Genomic DNA, 15,868 nt, shown 5'->3' on the forward strand with positions numbered 1-15,868 from the left:
ACAATGTTTTGTAAGAAATCTATGCGTTCTTAAACTTGTCGGAACACGAAGTAACGTGTGGAGCATGTATATTTCTTACTCAATATATTGTAGGATGGTTATAAGGATCTACAGTTTATTGTATCTGAAGTCAGTTTTCAACGATTAATTGAAATTTTTTGATTGGTATACGGTTAATAAATTACCAATTGGGAAATTTTCTGGAAACTATATATACGTGGATGCATCTGAACGCAACGCATTTATTATTTTTCATTGGTTGGTAAATAAAGATGATCTATATTCACAGTTGCATCGTGTACGACTATTGGTCATAAAAGTACCGATATATCATTGTGGAAATACTAATTTTCCAAATCCAAATTTAATTTCATCTTATGTTATAGCGGCTTATTGTATGTAGAAACCCGTATTATGATCTGTTTCATTCGACAAGTTTCGTACAACTTGAATCAGTTGAATATTTTGCTAAAATATGAAACATATCTAACAATATATCCGGCTTTATTCAATCACAACAATGGAGACGAAACGTTATCAGACACTCTGAAACGTGATGTAACGTAATGTGTATAACGTCGGAACGTACTGATACCGGCGTTGGAACATTGTCAGTTTCTACATCTAATCGTCATGAACACTGTTTATACCTGGTCGGCTGACAGCTGTTTGAACTTCGGCGTGATGTGCACTGTATCGTTTTGTACAACCATCGATGTGTCTTCTGTTCATGTAAGGCTTCCGATGTAATCAACGATGAAACTACTGCGTGGTTTCAACGCATCGGAACGTAAAAGTGCAACAGCATAATTCTAGTACATTTTGAATGTTTTCCTCTATTACCTCTAAGTGCAAAGTTACAGAACAGTTTGCGGTATAATGGCAGCTCATAAGACAGGCGGGCAAAGTGGTCGAAAGAAAGTGCAGGTACTTGTCTGTGATATTTTTTCCCCTGTTGAAATATACGTCATTGCTTTTCGAAGCATAATTTCTTTTAAATTGAATGAAATGTTTTCGCAAAAACAGAATTGCTGTGTACTAATTGACGCTGCTATTTCGCCCGTTATAAAATCCACATGACGATGTATGAAATAATAGAATCGCAATTGATCTATGATATTTTTGATATGTATTGCTTGATGCTATATGCAATTATTGATCAATTTCGTAAGATTCTTATAAAATCTTTGATGACTATAAATCACGTAATTACTAACGGGCGGTGTGTCATGAATAATATCGTAAATGAATTTTTATGTTTCTATACTTTCGATCTTATCGAATAAAATTTATTAATGAAACTCACAAAAAGATTTATTTAGAATGATTATTATATGAATGATAATTATTTTGTTATTTTGCGTATTTGATGAAGGTATCCATGGTTATAAGAGATGAAATGGAAAAGAAACATAGAGCTGGAGTCAATTCATTACAATATGATCCAGCTTTGCATAGGCTTTACTCCGCAGGTAGAGATAGTATTATAAGGATATGGAATTGCAAAAATATGAAAGATCCATATATTCAGTCAATGGAGCATCACACGGACTGGGTCAATGATATAGTATTGTGCTGTGGTGGCAAAAATTGTATGTATCTTTTGTTAAATTTCTAAGTTAATGTTTAACATGTATTGTATCTAAAGACATAATATATTATATTTTTATGTAATGAGAAAAGAAAATATTGTTTTACAGTAATATCAGCCAGTTCTGATACAACAGTAAAAGTATGGAATGCACACAAAGGTTTCTGCATGTCTACGTTAAGGACACATAAAGATTATGTAAAGGCTCTAGCATATGCAAAAGATAAAGAACAAGTTGCTAGTGCTGGTTTAGATAAATTAATCTTTTTATGGGATGTCAATACGTTAACTGCCCTCACAGCAAGCAACAATACAGTAACAAGTAACAATTCAGTCTTTAATATGAATAAACAATTTATAATTATTTAAATAACACATGGATAATTTGCAGCATCATCTCTTAGTGGAAATAAAGACTCTATATATAGTCTTGCCATGAATCAGATTGGAACAATTATAGTGAGTGGTAGTACAGAAAAAGTTTTAAGAGTATGGGATCCAAGAAATTGTACTAAGTTAATGAAACTTCGTGGTCATATGGATAATATTAAAGCCTTAGTATTAAATAGAGATGGCACTCAGTGTTTGTCAGCCAGTTCTGATGGAACAATTAAACTTTGGTCACTGGGGCAACAAAGATGTATCCAAACCTTTAGAGTACATAAAGAAGGTGTTTGGGCATTATTGGTAATTACAATTTTTTCCCCTATCTTAACATCTTACTAAAGTAATAAATAATGCAGATAACTATATTAAATTAGAACAATCATCTTTAGGCAACAGATACCTTTAGTCATGTAATATCAGGAGGTAGAGACAGAAGAGTTGTAATGACTGAATTATCATGTTATCCTGAAAGGTATACAGTTATTTGTGAAGAAAAAGCACCTGTACTAAAAATGGTTATGACACCTGATCAATCCAGCATTTGGGTAGCAACTAGTGAATCTACTATAAATAATTGGGTATTGTTATATTTTATTATGCACAAAAAAGCTCGTTAATAAAACAAATAACATTTTAAAAATTGTTGTAGTCTATAAGTCAAAAGGATTGGCAAGAATTAGGAATTGAAGACTATTGTGATTCCGCTAGTGCGGTAACGCAGAATGTAAGAAATACAGAGCCTGCGCAAAAAATATTGGGTGGCTCGGCAATACGGCATTGTCACGTCTTAAATGATCGAAGACATGTTTTAACGAAAGATACGGAAGAAAATGTAGCTTTATACGATGTATTAAAAGCGCGTAAAGTTGAAGATTTAGGAAAAGTAGATTTTGAACAGGAAATAAAAAAAAGAAATAAAATGGTGTATGTTCCAAACTGGTTTAGTGTAGATCTGAAAACTGGGGTATGTAATTCTATGATTCGTTAACGCAATTGTAATTTTAATACATATGAGATTAAAAATAACTTTTGATATATTTTTATAGATGTTGACCATCCATTTAGGTCAAGATGAAAATGACTGTTTTTCTGCATGGGTTTCTGCAAAAGAAACTGGTCTTGCAGAAAATGATGCCGTAGATCAAAAAGGTAATATTTATTTTTTATACATCTATCATTGTTTACTGTTCTTACAATACTATATTGCTCCTTCTTTCTTTTCCTTCAGTAAATTATGGAAATCTTTTGCTACAAGCTTTATTGGAACATTGGTGGAGGCCACTACATGTTGATGATGAAAATGAAGGCAATAGTAATGACGGTAATAGCTCTATTCATACTAGAGGAGGAAATTTATATTTCTCAGTACCAACCCATACACCTGTTATATTCAGGTATAAGAAAGTTCTAAGTATTTCCCTTAAATGAAAAAAATATTTGCTTAACTATTTTTGATTATAACAATAAAAATACAATTATGTTTTAGTGAAGTAGGAGGCAGACCTTTGTATAGATTATTAGTTAGAGATGCTGCAGGAGAAATGGAAGGAGTGCTATTAAATGAAACTGTTCCGGCATGGGTAGTTAATATTGTTGTGGATAAAAATCTCCCACAGTTCATTAAAATATCATTTTATCTTCTTCCACATGCAACATCTGGTGTAAAAAGTTTAAAAAGGTATGTAAAAAATGAATAATTTTTTAAATATTACAAAATAAAATTTTTATAATATCGGGTTAATATATATTTTTTAAGGGATCGCTTAATTGCAAACGATTTTATACAAATTCGTAAGATAGCAGAACATGTTTGCGATAGAGTACTTGGTGCCGGAAGTGACTCGGGATCGGTATCAGGTATTGGAAATACAGTTTCTGGAGGATCTCCACCTGGAGACAGGACAAATACAGATTCAAACGCTGATAGTTCTTCACTGATCGAGGAAAAAGTAGAATTGTTATGTAACGATCAAGTTTTAGATCCTTCTATGGATTTAAGAACTGTATGTTTTTATACTGTATCTAACTATATTCGTTTAATACAATGGTATTTTTACATTATCTTTATTTTATTATGCTTTAGGTCAGACATTTTATTTGGAAAAGTTCAGCAGACTTAATAATTCATTATCGGCCAGTAAAATAGTTAGAGCTAAATTCGTCAGAACAGAGATCTCTAAAGTGTCCATGGTTTTTTACTGTCATAAAGTAAGTAAATGTTTTTACTTATTCTTTATTTACTAAAAATGATTATATGAAACGAATATATTGCAGAATAACGGAAGACATGTGGTCTAGTTGCAGAGTGTGGCATTTCACACTACCTTCACTTTCTGAAATGTTCAATCGAATTTCGATGGATGTTTCGTTAGATGCTGCAAGTGAAGATGAGTAAAAGTCAGGTTATATTTAGAGTATTTAAAATTAAATGAGTTGAAAGGCAATAATGTGTGGAAGTATCAGTATAAATTGCTCATATTTGTATATTTATATCCTGAGGCCAAATTCAATAATACAACAATAATTTCAGTTAGTCTGCTACTAAAAACATGTTTTTTGTTTTTAATGCATTTCATTTAATGCAAAGTATTAAATGTTTACTGTCAGCCATTTATAGTCTTCCCACTTCAAAAATATCAACAAGTAAAGTTAAGTACAAAAAAATAAGGGATAAACCTTGGATGGCCCAGGAAATTAAACTGTCTTTAAATATTATATTTTCATATGCTTCTCAATTATTCCTTTATTTATTCTATATAATTAATTTGTTTTCCTTTTTGTTTATTTGTAAGTAGCATTATTTTATTTAAACAAAACATATACTCAAACAAACGAAAGACATGTATCAGCAATACTCCACACACCTGCCTTGTTATTGTAAAAAAAAGCAAACTATAAAAGGAAGAGAAAAATGTCAATTTACTATTAATCAAATTAAAATTCAGCAGCCAAATTAACAGTTCAATATTTCCTATTAATAACATAGGAAATAACAGTGTATGTCTTCAGTATAATAAGGTCAAATTCTGTCTCTAATGGAACTTCCAGTAATTAAACTTTTATTACATATTATACGAGAGAAAAAAAGTATGAATACATTACAGTTTTCGATTAAACAAATATGACTATATTGACAGAATTTGATCTTAGGAGACAACTACAATAGATAAAAAACAAAAAGACAACTACAATAGATAAAAAGTTAATCATACGTTAGAATATTTACTCTACTAGAATCCTACAAATTGTACATACAAATACGATTGTAAGTAACGTCCCTTAATCATGGTGATGGGCTGTATACATAAAATCGAAGCAAATGTATCAAAATCGAAGCCTTTGCACCAATTTTATGAAATTGGGATAAATGCTTGACTTTAAAAAAGAAAAAGAAATTGAGTGACATATAGAGGGAGGGAGTGACAGAAAAAGAAAGAAAGAAAGAAAGAAAACACTGTTCTTTATTAATATGGCCCTAAATGTTGTAATTCTTGTGTTATCAAAATGACATAAAAGCAATTTTTTAATAAATCTAGAGATTATTTCGTTGTTACATTTTAATATGCTACGTATTGTATAAGTATTTATTTGCTAAGCTTTTGTTACACATATTTAAAAATGTAAAGAAGTTAATTACTATTACTTAGTTATATTCTTCTTATTAGGAATTTTTAGAGCTCTGTGATAAATGTTTCTTGAGCTAAGGACGTTGATTAACATGATGGCTACCAAAAATATTGTATATTTGCAGTTAAGTTTGATTCATTTTTATGTTTGTATATTGGCATTATATGTATATTTTGCAAAGACCTAGTATCAATCATGTCACATTTAATTATCTTATTCATTTTTCAAATGGAATGTATTTTCGTAAAATGACCCTCATTACTGCAACAGGAAATCAACACGTGCCTGATCCTAGATTATAAGTTGTAGAGGGCATTTAAATGATGAAGCGATCTATTAATCTTTTGAAAATAATGTGGATTGTAAGTTAATACTGTTGCGGTGCATAATAATAGAAAATATTCTGTTAAAATCTAGTATTTAGTTGTATATTTGTAAGCATTTTGCTCGTAAGTTTATTTATATAATACTAGGTGCAAGATGCAATTGTTGATCAATTATTGTGTTTTAAGCATTAACAATTGAAAGAAATTTTCTGATAATTTATTATTTTACTTTATTGCAAAAACAGCTCTTATATACTTTTTTCTTTTCGTTTTATAATTAAATTTTTATGTTAATTGCTTAATTGCAAATTCGTAGAGATTTACTATATCATTTAGCAGTTTCACTTGTAGGTAATATTAAATTAGTTTTAGACACAAGACGTTCATTTCATACAGTATTCGTAAAAGTTATAACTGAGCCTTCCTCACTAAAGAAATAACATTGTTCATTAATGGAAGTACTAATGTATTAAAAGTGCGCTTGTAATTACACTTTTGAAACGTGACATCTTCAAATCAAAACTAATTATACTCCCTATCTTCTTAGTAAGGGACAAAAGGATGTTCTCAAAATAAGATGTTGATTAATTCTCATATTTAAGAAAAGAGAGCAAGTAGAAAAAAGGGAAAGGATTATGAAATGGTGCCAAATTTTATACTAAACAAAACCTCTTGCAGTGCACCCATTTCTTTTAAAAATGACTAAGATTTTTTCTGTACAACTGCTTTTAACAATAACTTATTAAGTACGATAGTTCTAATATTTATTATCTAAGATTATGTATATTCGTAAAAACTCATAATTACAACGATTATTTCTCTTGTTTTTAGAATGATATAAGAACCTAAGAAATATCGTCTCGCATCTAGAAAATTCTATTATCAAATTTGAAAGAAATGTTGATTCATCCTAATTTATAAACAGAATTCATTAATATATGATGGCAGATGAAATTTTCTACAATTTTCTACATTCTACTGTGCGATGAGGCGATATTCGTTCAATATTTATAAAGTTATCTATCCTCAACTATTAATCGATAGATACGTCGAAAGAAATCTGTAATACTTTTTATTACTGTTAGAACAAAGAAAATTTGGTAATGTAATATTTCACATCATAGAAAGTACTATGTCGGTTTCTTTATAATTATAGTCTCTTTATATTTTGAAACTATATTGTGAATCTAATCTAGATTATGTACACATCCCATTACAGAATTATTAATATTGAAATAAAATATCTAATTTAATACAGAATAACATATATAAATATACATATACATAATATTCTTTTACTGTTGCAAAATCATACTACTTAAATTTCTTTTTTAAGAATAAATTCTACAGCTTGGACAAAAGAACTGCATACTTTTGTAGGCGGTGGTGTAATTGTATTTTCATCTCCATCTCGATACTTTCCAGTTTGTACCAAAAGTCCTCTGATACCGATAGCTTGTGCACCAGCTACGTCATCTTTAACGTCCTGAAAAGAATTAAAAAATAAAAAACTGAAAATTAAAACAGTAATTAAACATTATGTAAAATAGTTTTACATCGCCAATCATAATCGCTTCTTCTGGAGGTATATCTTCCAAAGCAGCTTTGAAGAATTCTGCAGCTGGTTTTCCGATAATTTCTGCCTTGATATCAGCGGAATATTCTAAACCAGCGATAAATGCGCCTGGTCCCAAAGCTAAACCATCTGGCCTTTTATAATACCGCCCTTTATGAATGGCTATGAGCGATGCGCCATCTAATAGTAATCTGAAATTATAAACAATTTGTTCCCAATAACAAACAAAAATAAAAGTTTTGCACATGAATTTTCATCGTGTAAAATAGTCAAGGTATACCTGAATGCTTTGGTCAATTTTTCATAATTGAACTTATCTGGAGCCAATCCTATTACTACAGCATCTTTTTTATCGTCATTTCTTATTAAATCATCGAAATCTTCATTAGCAGCAGGATCAATAAATAACATTGGATTTAATTTCCGCGAAATAATCAATTTCCTCGCTGCAGCTAAAGAACTGAAAATTTCTTCTTTCTTAATATCAAAACCGAGTTTTGTCAATCGACCATATAAACAATTGCCGGATTCTTTCGTTGTATTTGTGACGAATTTAAGCGGTATACCTGCGTTTCGAAGTCTATATTGAAAGCAATAAAATAATTTATTTAACATTCTAAAAAAATTATGAAATAAAAGACCGAAAATTATAAGGTATAATTTTCATTAAATTGTACTTTATTTGTTAAAATATTATTTGGTATTAATAGTAAAGTCAATGTATTCAATTTAAAAGACGACAGTAGGTAAAATCGATGCAACATAAGACGTAAAGTACGCCATAATATTTACTAATAATCATGAATAATTGTCATAAATTCAATAAAAAACCACCTGTTTAGAGCTTCCACGGCACCTGGAATTGCTGAATTATCGATATGCAGTGTTCCACTGAGATCTATTAGTATCATTTTTATTTGTTTCGCCATATTTTATAAAATTTCAATGACTTATCCGACGTTTACTCACAGCTACAAGTATAATACACATAAACATATATATACATGTTAAAGCACGTTCATTCGTCTTTATGATAACGACTTAAAGTTTGGCATCACACGTGGTCAGCTATGGCGCTCTCCATGAAACAGGAAGATGTAAAACAAGTACCATGGTTTTCTCTGTAAGTATTAGAATTACTAAGGAGTTTTATATCCTAAGATATTTGATTAAAGATTACATTTACATTCTACAGCGCAGAATGGCACCAAGTGCACAAGCAAATATATTCCAATGATATCAATGAACAGACTGAAGGTTATGAAATGCTACTTGCATGGCAAGCAAGGTAATCAAATATCAAACGTTTAATAAAATATTATGGTATAAGTGGTATTAATTAATAGTATTTTAGGATACCAAAATTGCCAATAGGCATTGATTGTACTCTTTCAATTATGCAAGTGTGTGTTAGAGACCGTGAATGGACTCCTAAAATTAACAGTGGCGAGTTGCCAATTACCTATGAAAATGACTTATGTCTGATGTATTCAACTACAATAATGAGAATTTTAAATCATATATCTAACATAGGACACACGAAACAAACATCCTTATTTCAAATAGCAAAGCATCTTAATATTCCAGAGTGGATAGTGAATTTAAGACATGATACTGCTCATGGTTATGAAGTTCCATCCATTGGTGTATTGAGAATAGCTGTAAATATATTACTAGCATGGTTACATGTATGTATATTTCTATATCAACTATAATATTAAAGGAAAAAGATGTTTCTTACATGATATATTTAAAGGAAGAATATTGGGCAGCTGAAGCTAAAAGAATGGAAGAATGTTTGATTAGCGAAGAATCTATGAAAGAAGTCCAAAAGACTGAAGAAGTACAGGATTTTGATGATTTAATTGAACTCTGGACTTCTGTAAGTTTGTATATTCATGTTGGCTATCATCTAGTATCAAATGTTCCAGACCCTCAATTGAAGTATGTATAACCTTTAATTATTTTGATTACAATAATACAGAATTTATATCAATAAATTGATTTTATTGGTAGGGAAACATTACAAGATCTGCGTTCATATGCTATCTCTTTATTACAAAAAAATAGTGAAAATATGGAAAATAATAAAGATAACTACATAGAGGCTGCCAGTGATGATATAAAAAATGATAAAAAGTACACATTAGAAACTGCAAGAATTGTTCTTTTATCTGAAATATCTAGGTATCTTAGTAAAAAGTCTATACCGGATAAAAAGGATATAGTTTGTAATACATTGCTCAGTTCAGAAGTATTTTTACCAAGCAAAAACATGTTATCAATTTTTACTCAAAGTGAGAGTATTGAAAATAAATTGGAGAAAGATGTTTTGCCATTAGACATGTTAAAGTTTTGGAAAGATATAATATTTCTATTGTGTGAAAAAGATCTAATGGAAGCGTTAATTATAAAATTACTCGAATTAATAAAAAATGAAGAAGTAAATAAAGAAAGGAAATTGTTAGCTTCTTTATGGATAAGTTCTATATCATATAGTTTTTTGAAATTAGATAGCGCGCATGACATATCTCGAGTTTTAGAATATCAGTTAGAAAAGATACAAAAAAATTTACCACCAAAAGTTTTTGAACTTAAAGTCAAAGAAGAGACAGATCGTACTTATCCACACTTGAAATGCGTATTATGGTTTAATTTATCAGATACAGTACTGCCATGCTTAACTGATATGAAATTTATTTCAAAGCTTATATTAAACATAAATGAATTTTCGCTTAAATTCATTGTACCTATCTTAGAATTAATACATCCAAAAATAGATAATGAAAGCAAACAGTTACTGTTGAATTTAATGAATGTTTATGCAATGGTACCACTTGATAAGAATGATACAAATTTTCCTGAATATGAACAAATTTTTACTCTAAAAGATCTTAAAGATAGTGAATGTTTACTAGACATAAATAAAGAACAAAATAAGGTGGTAGATAAAATACCTCGATTTTTAGCTGGTCAAGAAATTCGAAATAATTGGAACTTTGCAGTTGGTAAGTATATGAAGTTAAGTATCTACTTTCATTTTCCAAAACGTTAACAAAATAACCCCAAAATTTCTTTCAGCGACCTATAATTGGGCAGAATGTCCAATTGGTTTGCTTCCATGGCAAAATGGTACACTGGAATTTATAAACCCACCCAATATCGTAGTACAGAAATATGATGTTTCAGTTTTAGAATCTGAAATTGTTCCTGGAAATATAGATAGGAAAAACTTAAGAATGCAAGGTCAAATTAATTGGAATAATGTTTTGAGACAAAAAAAACGTGTAAAACGAAAACAGGAACGAAGAAATGCAGATATTATAATGAATAAAGCACTGGAAACTGTTAAAAAACGAAAATAGTACATTGCAGTCTTGTATATTTCAAATATTTTATTCAATATTGGCATGTTCGCAAGAAATTCAACAATGTTGTTTTCTAAGTTAATAAATAAATTACTCATTTTTATCAAAGTGATCAATATAAAATTTTTTTATTATTTGTAAAATTTCGATATCACAAACGTTGTATGTAATTTTAGGTATATGAAAAAGATCTTTGTACATTCTTAGAAGAATATCTACATTATTTTGTAACAGCTTGTTCATAAAATAATAATTTCACATTTCCTATACACATAGACATATATTATATAAATGTACAAAATTTTTAAATTAAACGGACTATATTAACATCACAGATGTATTGAACAAGAATGAACAAATATCTATGATATAGTAAATTTTTATAACATTACCGAATAATCATTTTAAATATAATTTAATGAGTCTAATTCTAGAGTTGTACATGAATATTGTAAAATTTTTGCAATACAAAAGTTTATTATATATGTGTGTTTGTTTCTTTGGTAACTATTTTATTAATATATATTTTTTCATCATACTTTTTTTCATTCATTTTTTCTTCATACTTTTGAGGTATGCAAAATGTCTTGAAATTAATCGTACATGTGAAACGGGTAATGACAGTAATGTCACATCAAAATATAGATCGGATGTGTATTCGTTCGGTACGCGTGCACTCGAGCACAGTGATGGATATTCTCGGTGTATTATGGGGTCAGGGGAGCGTTTCCCATTCCATATCGATGAGAGAATATATGCACTGTAGGCGGAGTCAAGACATTCCCCTTGCCTCACGGTACTCCTATATCGCCATGGACTATACAAGTGCAAACGTACCTAATAAATATTCAACCTTAACTTTTGGAACACAATTTTTTATGAAATCATTGCCTATTATATCTGTTACGTATTTGCATAAAAGCATTTTACTGGTTCCTGTTTTAAAGAAGTCGATACGAATATTTATTAAGTACACGTATACCAAAGTATCATTTCTAGCATTTAAGGGGTACCATGAGGGAAGGGGAATAGAATTGACTCCGCCTACGGCAATACAGTTCATGGATGAAGCCTCTTGCACAAGACTTTGTCCTCTTGTACGCGTTGATAATATAAAAAAAATATCAACATATTTTCACGGAACGGAATCATATTTACTAACATATACATTTTATGTATAATGTGATGTCAACTGAAATTTCACATAACGATACAAAAGTGAAATGGAGAAAGATTTCTACAAACTACTGAACAACCTAAACAGTACTGACGCACAGTATACGTTCCCCGTTCCCCCTTTTTTTAGGTAAGAAGCATTCCCCTTACTTCATGGTGTCTCTTGGGCTCGGGTGTCCACGACCTTTACTTGAGTGCACGTGTACCCAACAGCGTGCATACTTTTGCGACTTTTATATTTTTTATGCAGAAACAAACATTTTGAATTCTCTCGTTAGTTCCCCGATATTTTACTTAAATAATAACAACGATCAATATAGTTCCTTCTTTTGCCATTCTTTTTTTTTCAATTAAAAAGCAAAAGTTTTCTTATCAGTAGTATTAGTTTTTCTGAGTACATCTGCAAGATGTTTAGTTGATTCCAAACCAAATGCGTCTAATGACACTCGAGACATTACTGCTATTCTGAAATTACACAGAAGAAAAAAAGGTATAATAACATAATATATGTTAAAAATTTGAATTGGTAAAAAGATTATAATATTAAGTACCTTCCACCAGATACAGCATATAAAAATTTCCAATAAGAAGACCTCAAGAGTTGTGGCTCAAGGATTGCTGCATGGAAGAGTATTGCTGTACAAAAGCAGTATAAAAAGATTACAAACCACTTTATTTCAGGTACTACATTTTTTTCCACAAGATCATTCCATGACAACTAAATGAAAAAGGCAAGTATAAATTTTAATATATAGTAAAAATACTAAATTGTAAAATCAGGAAAATATTTACAAAAATACCTGCAATGCTTTCCACATAAAATATAGAGCTACTGTATTATTACTATAAAACATAAATGTTAAACCACCAATAAATCCAGCAGGAATTGCGTGGTAAGGAGAATCTTTTTCTAAGAATCTTCTCAACAAACAGGATACTAGCTAAAATAGTTTTGAAAATTGTTATGAAGATGCACATAAAACTAGAATGACTATTTATAATAAAAATATAATAATACCCTATAAAGACCTGCAAAACCACCTAAAAATATAGGCAAATTTAGATTGTTCTTTTTGAAAATCATTGATTTTATCAAAGGTGGTTTCGTAAGTAATTTCTTCATGCCAAAGAACAAGTTAATCACTAATTGAGCACTTAGAGCATAACTAAATACTTCCATGCCACCCTATAAATGAAAATGGCAATCAGTACTATATATTTCACAATGTTTATTTAATCTTTTATATTTATTCATTATATACAAATGGATGTATATACCTTTAGTATATAATGAGCACAACTAAAAGGATGTGGGCAGGAACTATGTTTTCCTTGAAGTTTTAATCTTTCTATAATTTTCCTATATATTTTAAGGGATTTCATAAATATATTAAGATTTTTTTTATGAGATTTTTTATTTACACCATGCTTTTCTATTGAACTTCCACTAGCACTACCTTCATCAGCAGAGCATATTTGTGTATCACAATGCAAATTGTTCTTTTCTACAAGGTAACCACACTCCTCATATTTTCCAACAAGAATTCTAATAAAAATTTCTTAGTTAAGTAAAAATTGTTTGCGATTGTCACAAGTAAAAGTACTGAATAAATAAGTACCTAAATATTCTATACATGGAAGGTTCTTTATTTGGTCTAGAACGATAAAAATAAAGTAATAATGTTATGCTTGTAGCAAAAATATAAGTTCCACCTTGAGGGATAGGAGTATAATGACCCCTTGCTATGCCCATTCTAAATAATGTTTCTGTTGCCTAGTAAAGGATTTTGTAATTAATTATATATAAAAATTATGTTTAAAAATTATGATTTTTATAGATTTGTATAAATCTTTATAAAAACATAATATTATCTTGACAAGATGAAACATAGAATTAATTCACTCACAAGATTAGCTACATATAAACTTAATAAAGGACGTCTTGATGGTCTCTCAATAACAATAGCTGTTAGACTAGATAAGAAGGATGGAAGAAATGATACAGTCAGAAAATTGAAGTTTCCAAGTATTCGTCTGAAATGTATAGTTTTTAAATAAGTACAATATGTGCTACATAATTAAGAAGCATTGTTAAATTAAATTAATGCCATAATTATAGTAGTAATTTAAAAAGTAACAAATTATATAAAATAAATTAGACAAATTTTACTTGCAATTTATTCATTTTTAAAACTTAACAAAGTCCCTTTCTTATATGACATTCTTCCTCAGCATGTACAAAGTTCGTTTTTATGTATATAATGTGAATTATAAATTAAAAATTTATTCAAACCTTAAAATGCAAATAAATGCGGAATATGAGAAACCGCTCCATGAGAGGAAAGCTGTTGATTGTAAAAGACCCAATATCGTTTTTTTAATATCTTCTTTAGATGGTATCTTTCCTTTCATTAAAAGTGCAGCCTAAAAATATATGGAACAAGGTAGAGATTGAATGTCGATGATTCTCATAATTTTGTTCGTTCAATTAGAATAATATACAAATATTAGTTACAAAGGATCTTTTTAAATGCAAAGAGAAAATTGCGTAGTGTAGAAAATTGACAATCATTTATCAGTTGACGAAGCAAATATGTCAATAAGTCTTATAAGAGGCAGAGTGAAATTCTATTTATTACTCTTTATCATGGATTACGAATTGCTCTGTTACAGTAAGCGTACGCACGTATTTTTTAAAATAACACTTACCGTTATTTTTCACAAAAAAAGTAACGATAGAACTGTCTTATATCTAGATAAAGGGTAATCAGTATATCAAAGATAAGGAACAAACAATTTAGGAAAAATGAAAAAAAAGAATAGATAAACATACTATATAAACGGTAGCATATAACTTTAGACATTGTGGGATAGCATCTATGCCAAGACCGGCTGCTGCAGCCACGCAGGAATTAGTCCAATGATGCGAGTATTCCTTACACTGTACGTCGATGAATTTGCTCAGTTGTGCTGGCATTTTTTGATAACTAACAATTTCGCACTAAGTCCAATTACTGGTTAAAAAACGAAGATTTGAACAAGGAACGTCGCATAAAGGAAAGCTATAGATGACACTTCTTCTGTCACACAGTACAACAACAGCTATTTTGATATCGTCAAACAGTTTGATGAATTCATTCTTTTGGGTTTTATACGATATGATAATTACGCAACGTGAAAAGAAGTTGATCAAATTACGAATTGGCGAAGGAGATCTATTTATCCGTTAAAGATATTTAATGATGATTAGATAAATGTGTTTTCGAGCGTAGAGACAGAGTATTACTCGTGTCTTGTAGATCAAAGAGAAACGCTCACTGAAATACTCAATGCGCGCGGACTCGTTGACCGCTCGTCAGCTACTGAGCCAGTGGACTGCGATGGTGTAAAATGTAAAGTCGAAACTCGCTCTGCGATCGACTTTAAATGGTTATACCTGTCACTGTGAGTCAACTAATTATTCACTGAATTATGAATGTTAATTGAAAAAAATTACTTATGACTTTTTATTGATCAGTTACATAACCGTTAATGCAAGAATTTCGTATAAAAAGATCATTATAGCTATGTGAGGTAAATACATTATCGAGTGATATTAGGACTTTAAAAAATTTACATAATAAAAATTTATTTAATATGAGGAATTTAAAAGATAATCGTAATATTACTTTTTAAGATTCATACTTTGAAAATAAACTATGTTACTGCATAATGTACGATGACTTTCTAAACTACAGTTTCGGCTCATAATTATTATAAACCTACGTAGAATGGTACAAGGCCACGACGCAAAGAAATAATTTTGTGGAATAATTAG

At 29.8% G+C, this 15,868-nt stretch overlaps 4 protein-coding genes across 7 annotated transcripts; 2 read left to right on the forward strand and 2 right to left on the reverse strand.

Moving 5' to 3' along the window:
* The first annotated feature begins 303 nt into the window (after nt 1-303).
* On the forward strand, nt 304-6,555 carry LOC117208738 (WD repeat-containing protein 48). The gene is made up of 12 exons (XM_033450044.1): nt 304-927; nt 1,376-1,592; nt 1,701-1,913; nt 1,983-2,278; nt 2,368-2,556; nt 2,628-2,942; nt 3,025-3,127; nt 3,207-3,372; nt 3,465-3,656; nt 3,735-3,981; nt 4,062-4,186; nt 4,253-6,555. Exons 1-11 carry the CDS (start codon nt 880-882, stop codon nt 4,122-4,124), a joined length of 2,049 nt encoding a protein of 682 aa, XP_033305935.1. The 5' UTR covers nt 304-879; the 3' UTR covers nt 4,125-4,186; nt 4,253-6,555.
* A 649-nt stretch (nt 6,556-7,204) lies between these two features.
* Nucleotides 7,205-8,515, reverse strand: LOC117208743 (haloacid dehalogenase-like hydrolase domain-containing protein 2). Of its 2 annotated transcripts, none has more exons than XM_033450056.1 (4): nt 8,342-8,515; nt 7,788-8,087; nt 7,488-7,698; nt 7,205-7,417 (listed from the first exon to the last, which is right to left on the reverse strand). In XM_033450056.1, the coding sequence occupies exons 1-4, from the start codon at nt 8,434-8,436 to the stop codon at nt 7,250-7,252; spliced, it is 774 nt and encodes a 257-aa protein (XP_033305947.1). In that variant the 5' UTR covers nt 8,437-8,515; the 3' UTR covers nt 7,205-7,249. The 2 variants fall into 2 exon arrangements, with proteins under 2 accessions (XP_033305947.1, XP_033305948.1); XM_033450057.1 differs by having other exon boundaries at nt 7,788-7,967; nt 8,342-8,487.
* Nucleotides 8,516-8,522: 7 nt separating this feature from the next.
* Nucleotides 8,523-11,361, forward strand: LOC117208739. 2 transcript variants are annotated; one of them, XM_033450047.1, is made up of 6 exons: nt 8,523-8,630; nt 8,703-8,795; nt 8,854-9,195; nt 9,264-9,451; nt 9,524-10,515; nt 10,589-11,361. In XM_033450047.1, the coding sequence occupies exons 2-6, from the start codon at nt 8,784-8,786 to the stop codon at nt 10,870-10,872; spliced, it is 1,818 nt and encodes a 605-aa protein (XP_033305938.1). In that variant the 5' UTR covers nt 8,523-8,630; nt 8,703-8,783; the 3' UTR covers nt 10,873-11,361. The 2 variants fall into 2 exon arrangements, with proteins under 2 accessions (XP_033305938.1, XP_033305937.1); XM_033450046.1 differs by having other exon boundaries at nt 8,862-9,195.
* Nucleotides 11,362-12,379: 1,018 nt separating this feature from the next.
* LOC117208740 (transmembrane protein 135-like) lies at nt 12,380-15,440 on the reverse strand. 2 transcript variants are annotated; one of them, XM_033450048.1, is made up of 9 exons: nt 14,885-15,440; nt 14,345-14,475; nt 13,959-14,085; nt 13,671-13,825; nt 13,330-13,597; nt 13,070-13,237; nt 12,852-12,992; nt 12,603-12,769; nt 12,380-12,516 (listed from the first exon to the last, which is right to left on the reverse strand). In XM_033450048.1, the coding sequence occupies exons 1-9, from the start codon at nt 15,026-15,028 to the stop codon at nt 12,402-12,404; spliced, it is 1,416 nt and encodes a 471-aa protein (XP_033305939.1). In that variant the 5' UTR covers nt 15,029-15,440; the 3' UTR covers nt 12,380-12,401. The 2 variants fall into 2 exon arrangements, with proteins under 2 accessions (XP_033305939.1, XP_033305940.1); XM_033450049.1 differs by having other exon boundaries at nt 14,761-15,027.
* Nucleotides 15,441-15,868: the final 428 nt, after the last annotated feature.

Source organism: Bombus bifarius, unplaced genomic scaffold, assembly GCF_011952205.1.
Source record: "Bombus bifarius isolate JDL3187 unplaced genomic scaffold, Bbif_JDL3187 scf7180000008161, whole genome shotgun sequence".
NCBI classification, from domain to species: domain Eukaryota; kingdom Metazoa; phylum Arthropoda; class Insecta; order Hymenoptera; family Apidae; genus Bombus; species Bombus bifarius.

Bases quoted from the DNA above. Each gene is read 5' to 3' on its own strand.
- LOC117208738 (XM_033450044.1), top strand. From the start codon at position 880: ATGGCAGCTCATAAGACAGGCGGGCAAAGTGGTCGAAAGAAAGTGCAG. The intron at 2,279-2,367 runs GTAATTACAATT...AATCATCTTTAG, and splicing joins AAGGTGTTTGGGCATTATTG to GCAACAGATACCTTTAGTCA. The intron at 3,373-3,464 runs GTATAAGAAAGT...ATTATGTTTTAG, and splicing joins CATACACCTGTTATATTCAG to TGAAGTAGGAGGCAGACCTT.
- LOC117208743 (XM_033450056.1), bottom strand. From the start codon at position 8,436: ATGGCGAAACAAATAAAAATGATACTAATAGATCTCAGTGGAACACTG. The intron at 8,088-8,341 runs GTGGTTTTTTAT...CTTTCAATATAG, and splicing joins GCCGTGGAAGCTCTAAACAG to ACTTCGAAACGCAGGTATAC. The intron at 7,418-7,487 runs GTAAAACTATTT...AATTCTTTTCAG, and splicing joins AAGCGATTATGATTGGCGAT to GACGTTAAAGATGACGTAGC.
- LOC117208739 (XM_033450046.1), top strand. From the start codon at position 8,578: ATGGCGCTCTCCATGAAACAGGAAGATGTAAAACAAGTACCATGGTTT. The intron at 8,796-8,861 runs GTAATCAAATAT...ATAGTATTTTAG, and splicing joins CTACTTGCATGGCAAGCAAG to GATACCAAAATTGCCAATAG. The intron at 10,516-10,588 runs GTAAGTATATGA...AATTTCTTTCAG, and splicing joins TAATTGGAACTTTGCAGTTG to CGACCTATAATTGGGCAGAA.
- LOC117208740 (XM_033450048.1), bottom strand. From the start codon at position 15,028: ATGCCAGCACAACTGAGCAAATTCATCGACGTACAGTGTAAGGAATAC. The intron at 12,770-12,851 runs GTATTTTTGTAA...TTTTTCATTTAG, and splicing joins TTATGTGGAAAGCATTGCAG to TTGTCATGGAATGATCTTGT. The intron at 12,517-12,602 runs GTACTTAATATT...GTGTAATTTCAG, and splicing joins TATGCTGTATCTGGTGGAAG to AATAGCAGTAATGTCTCGAG.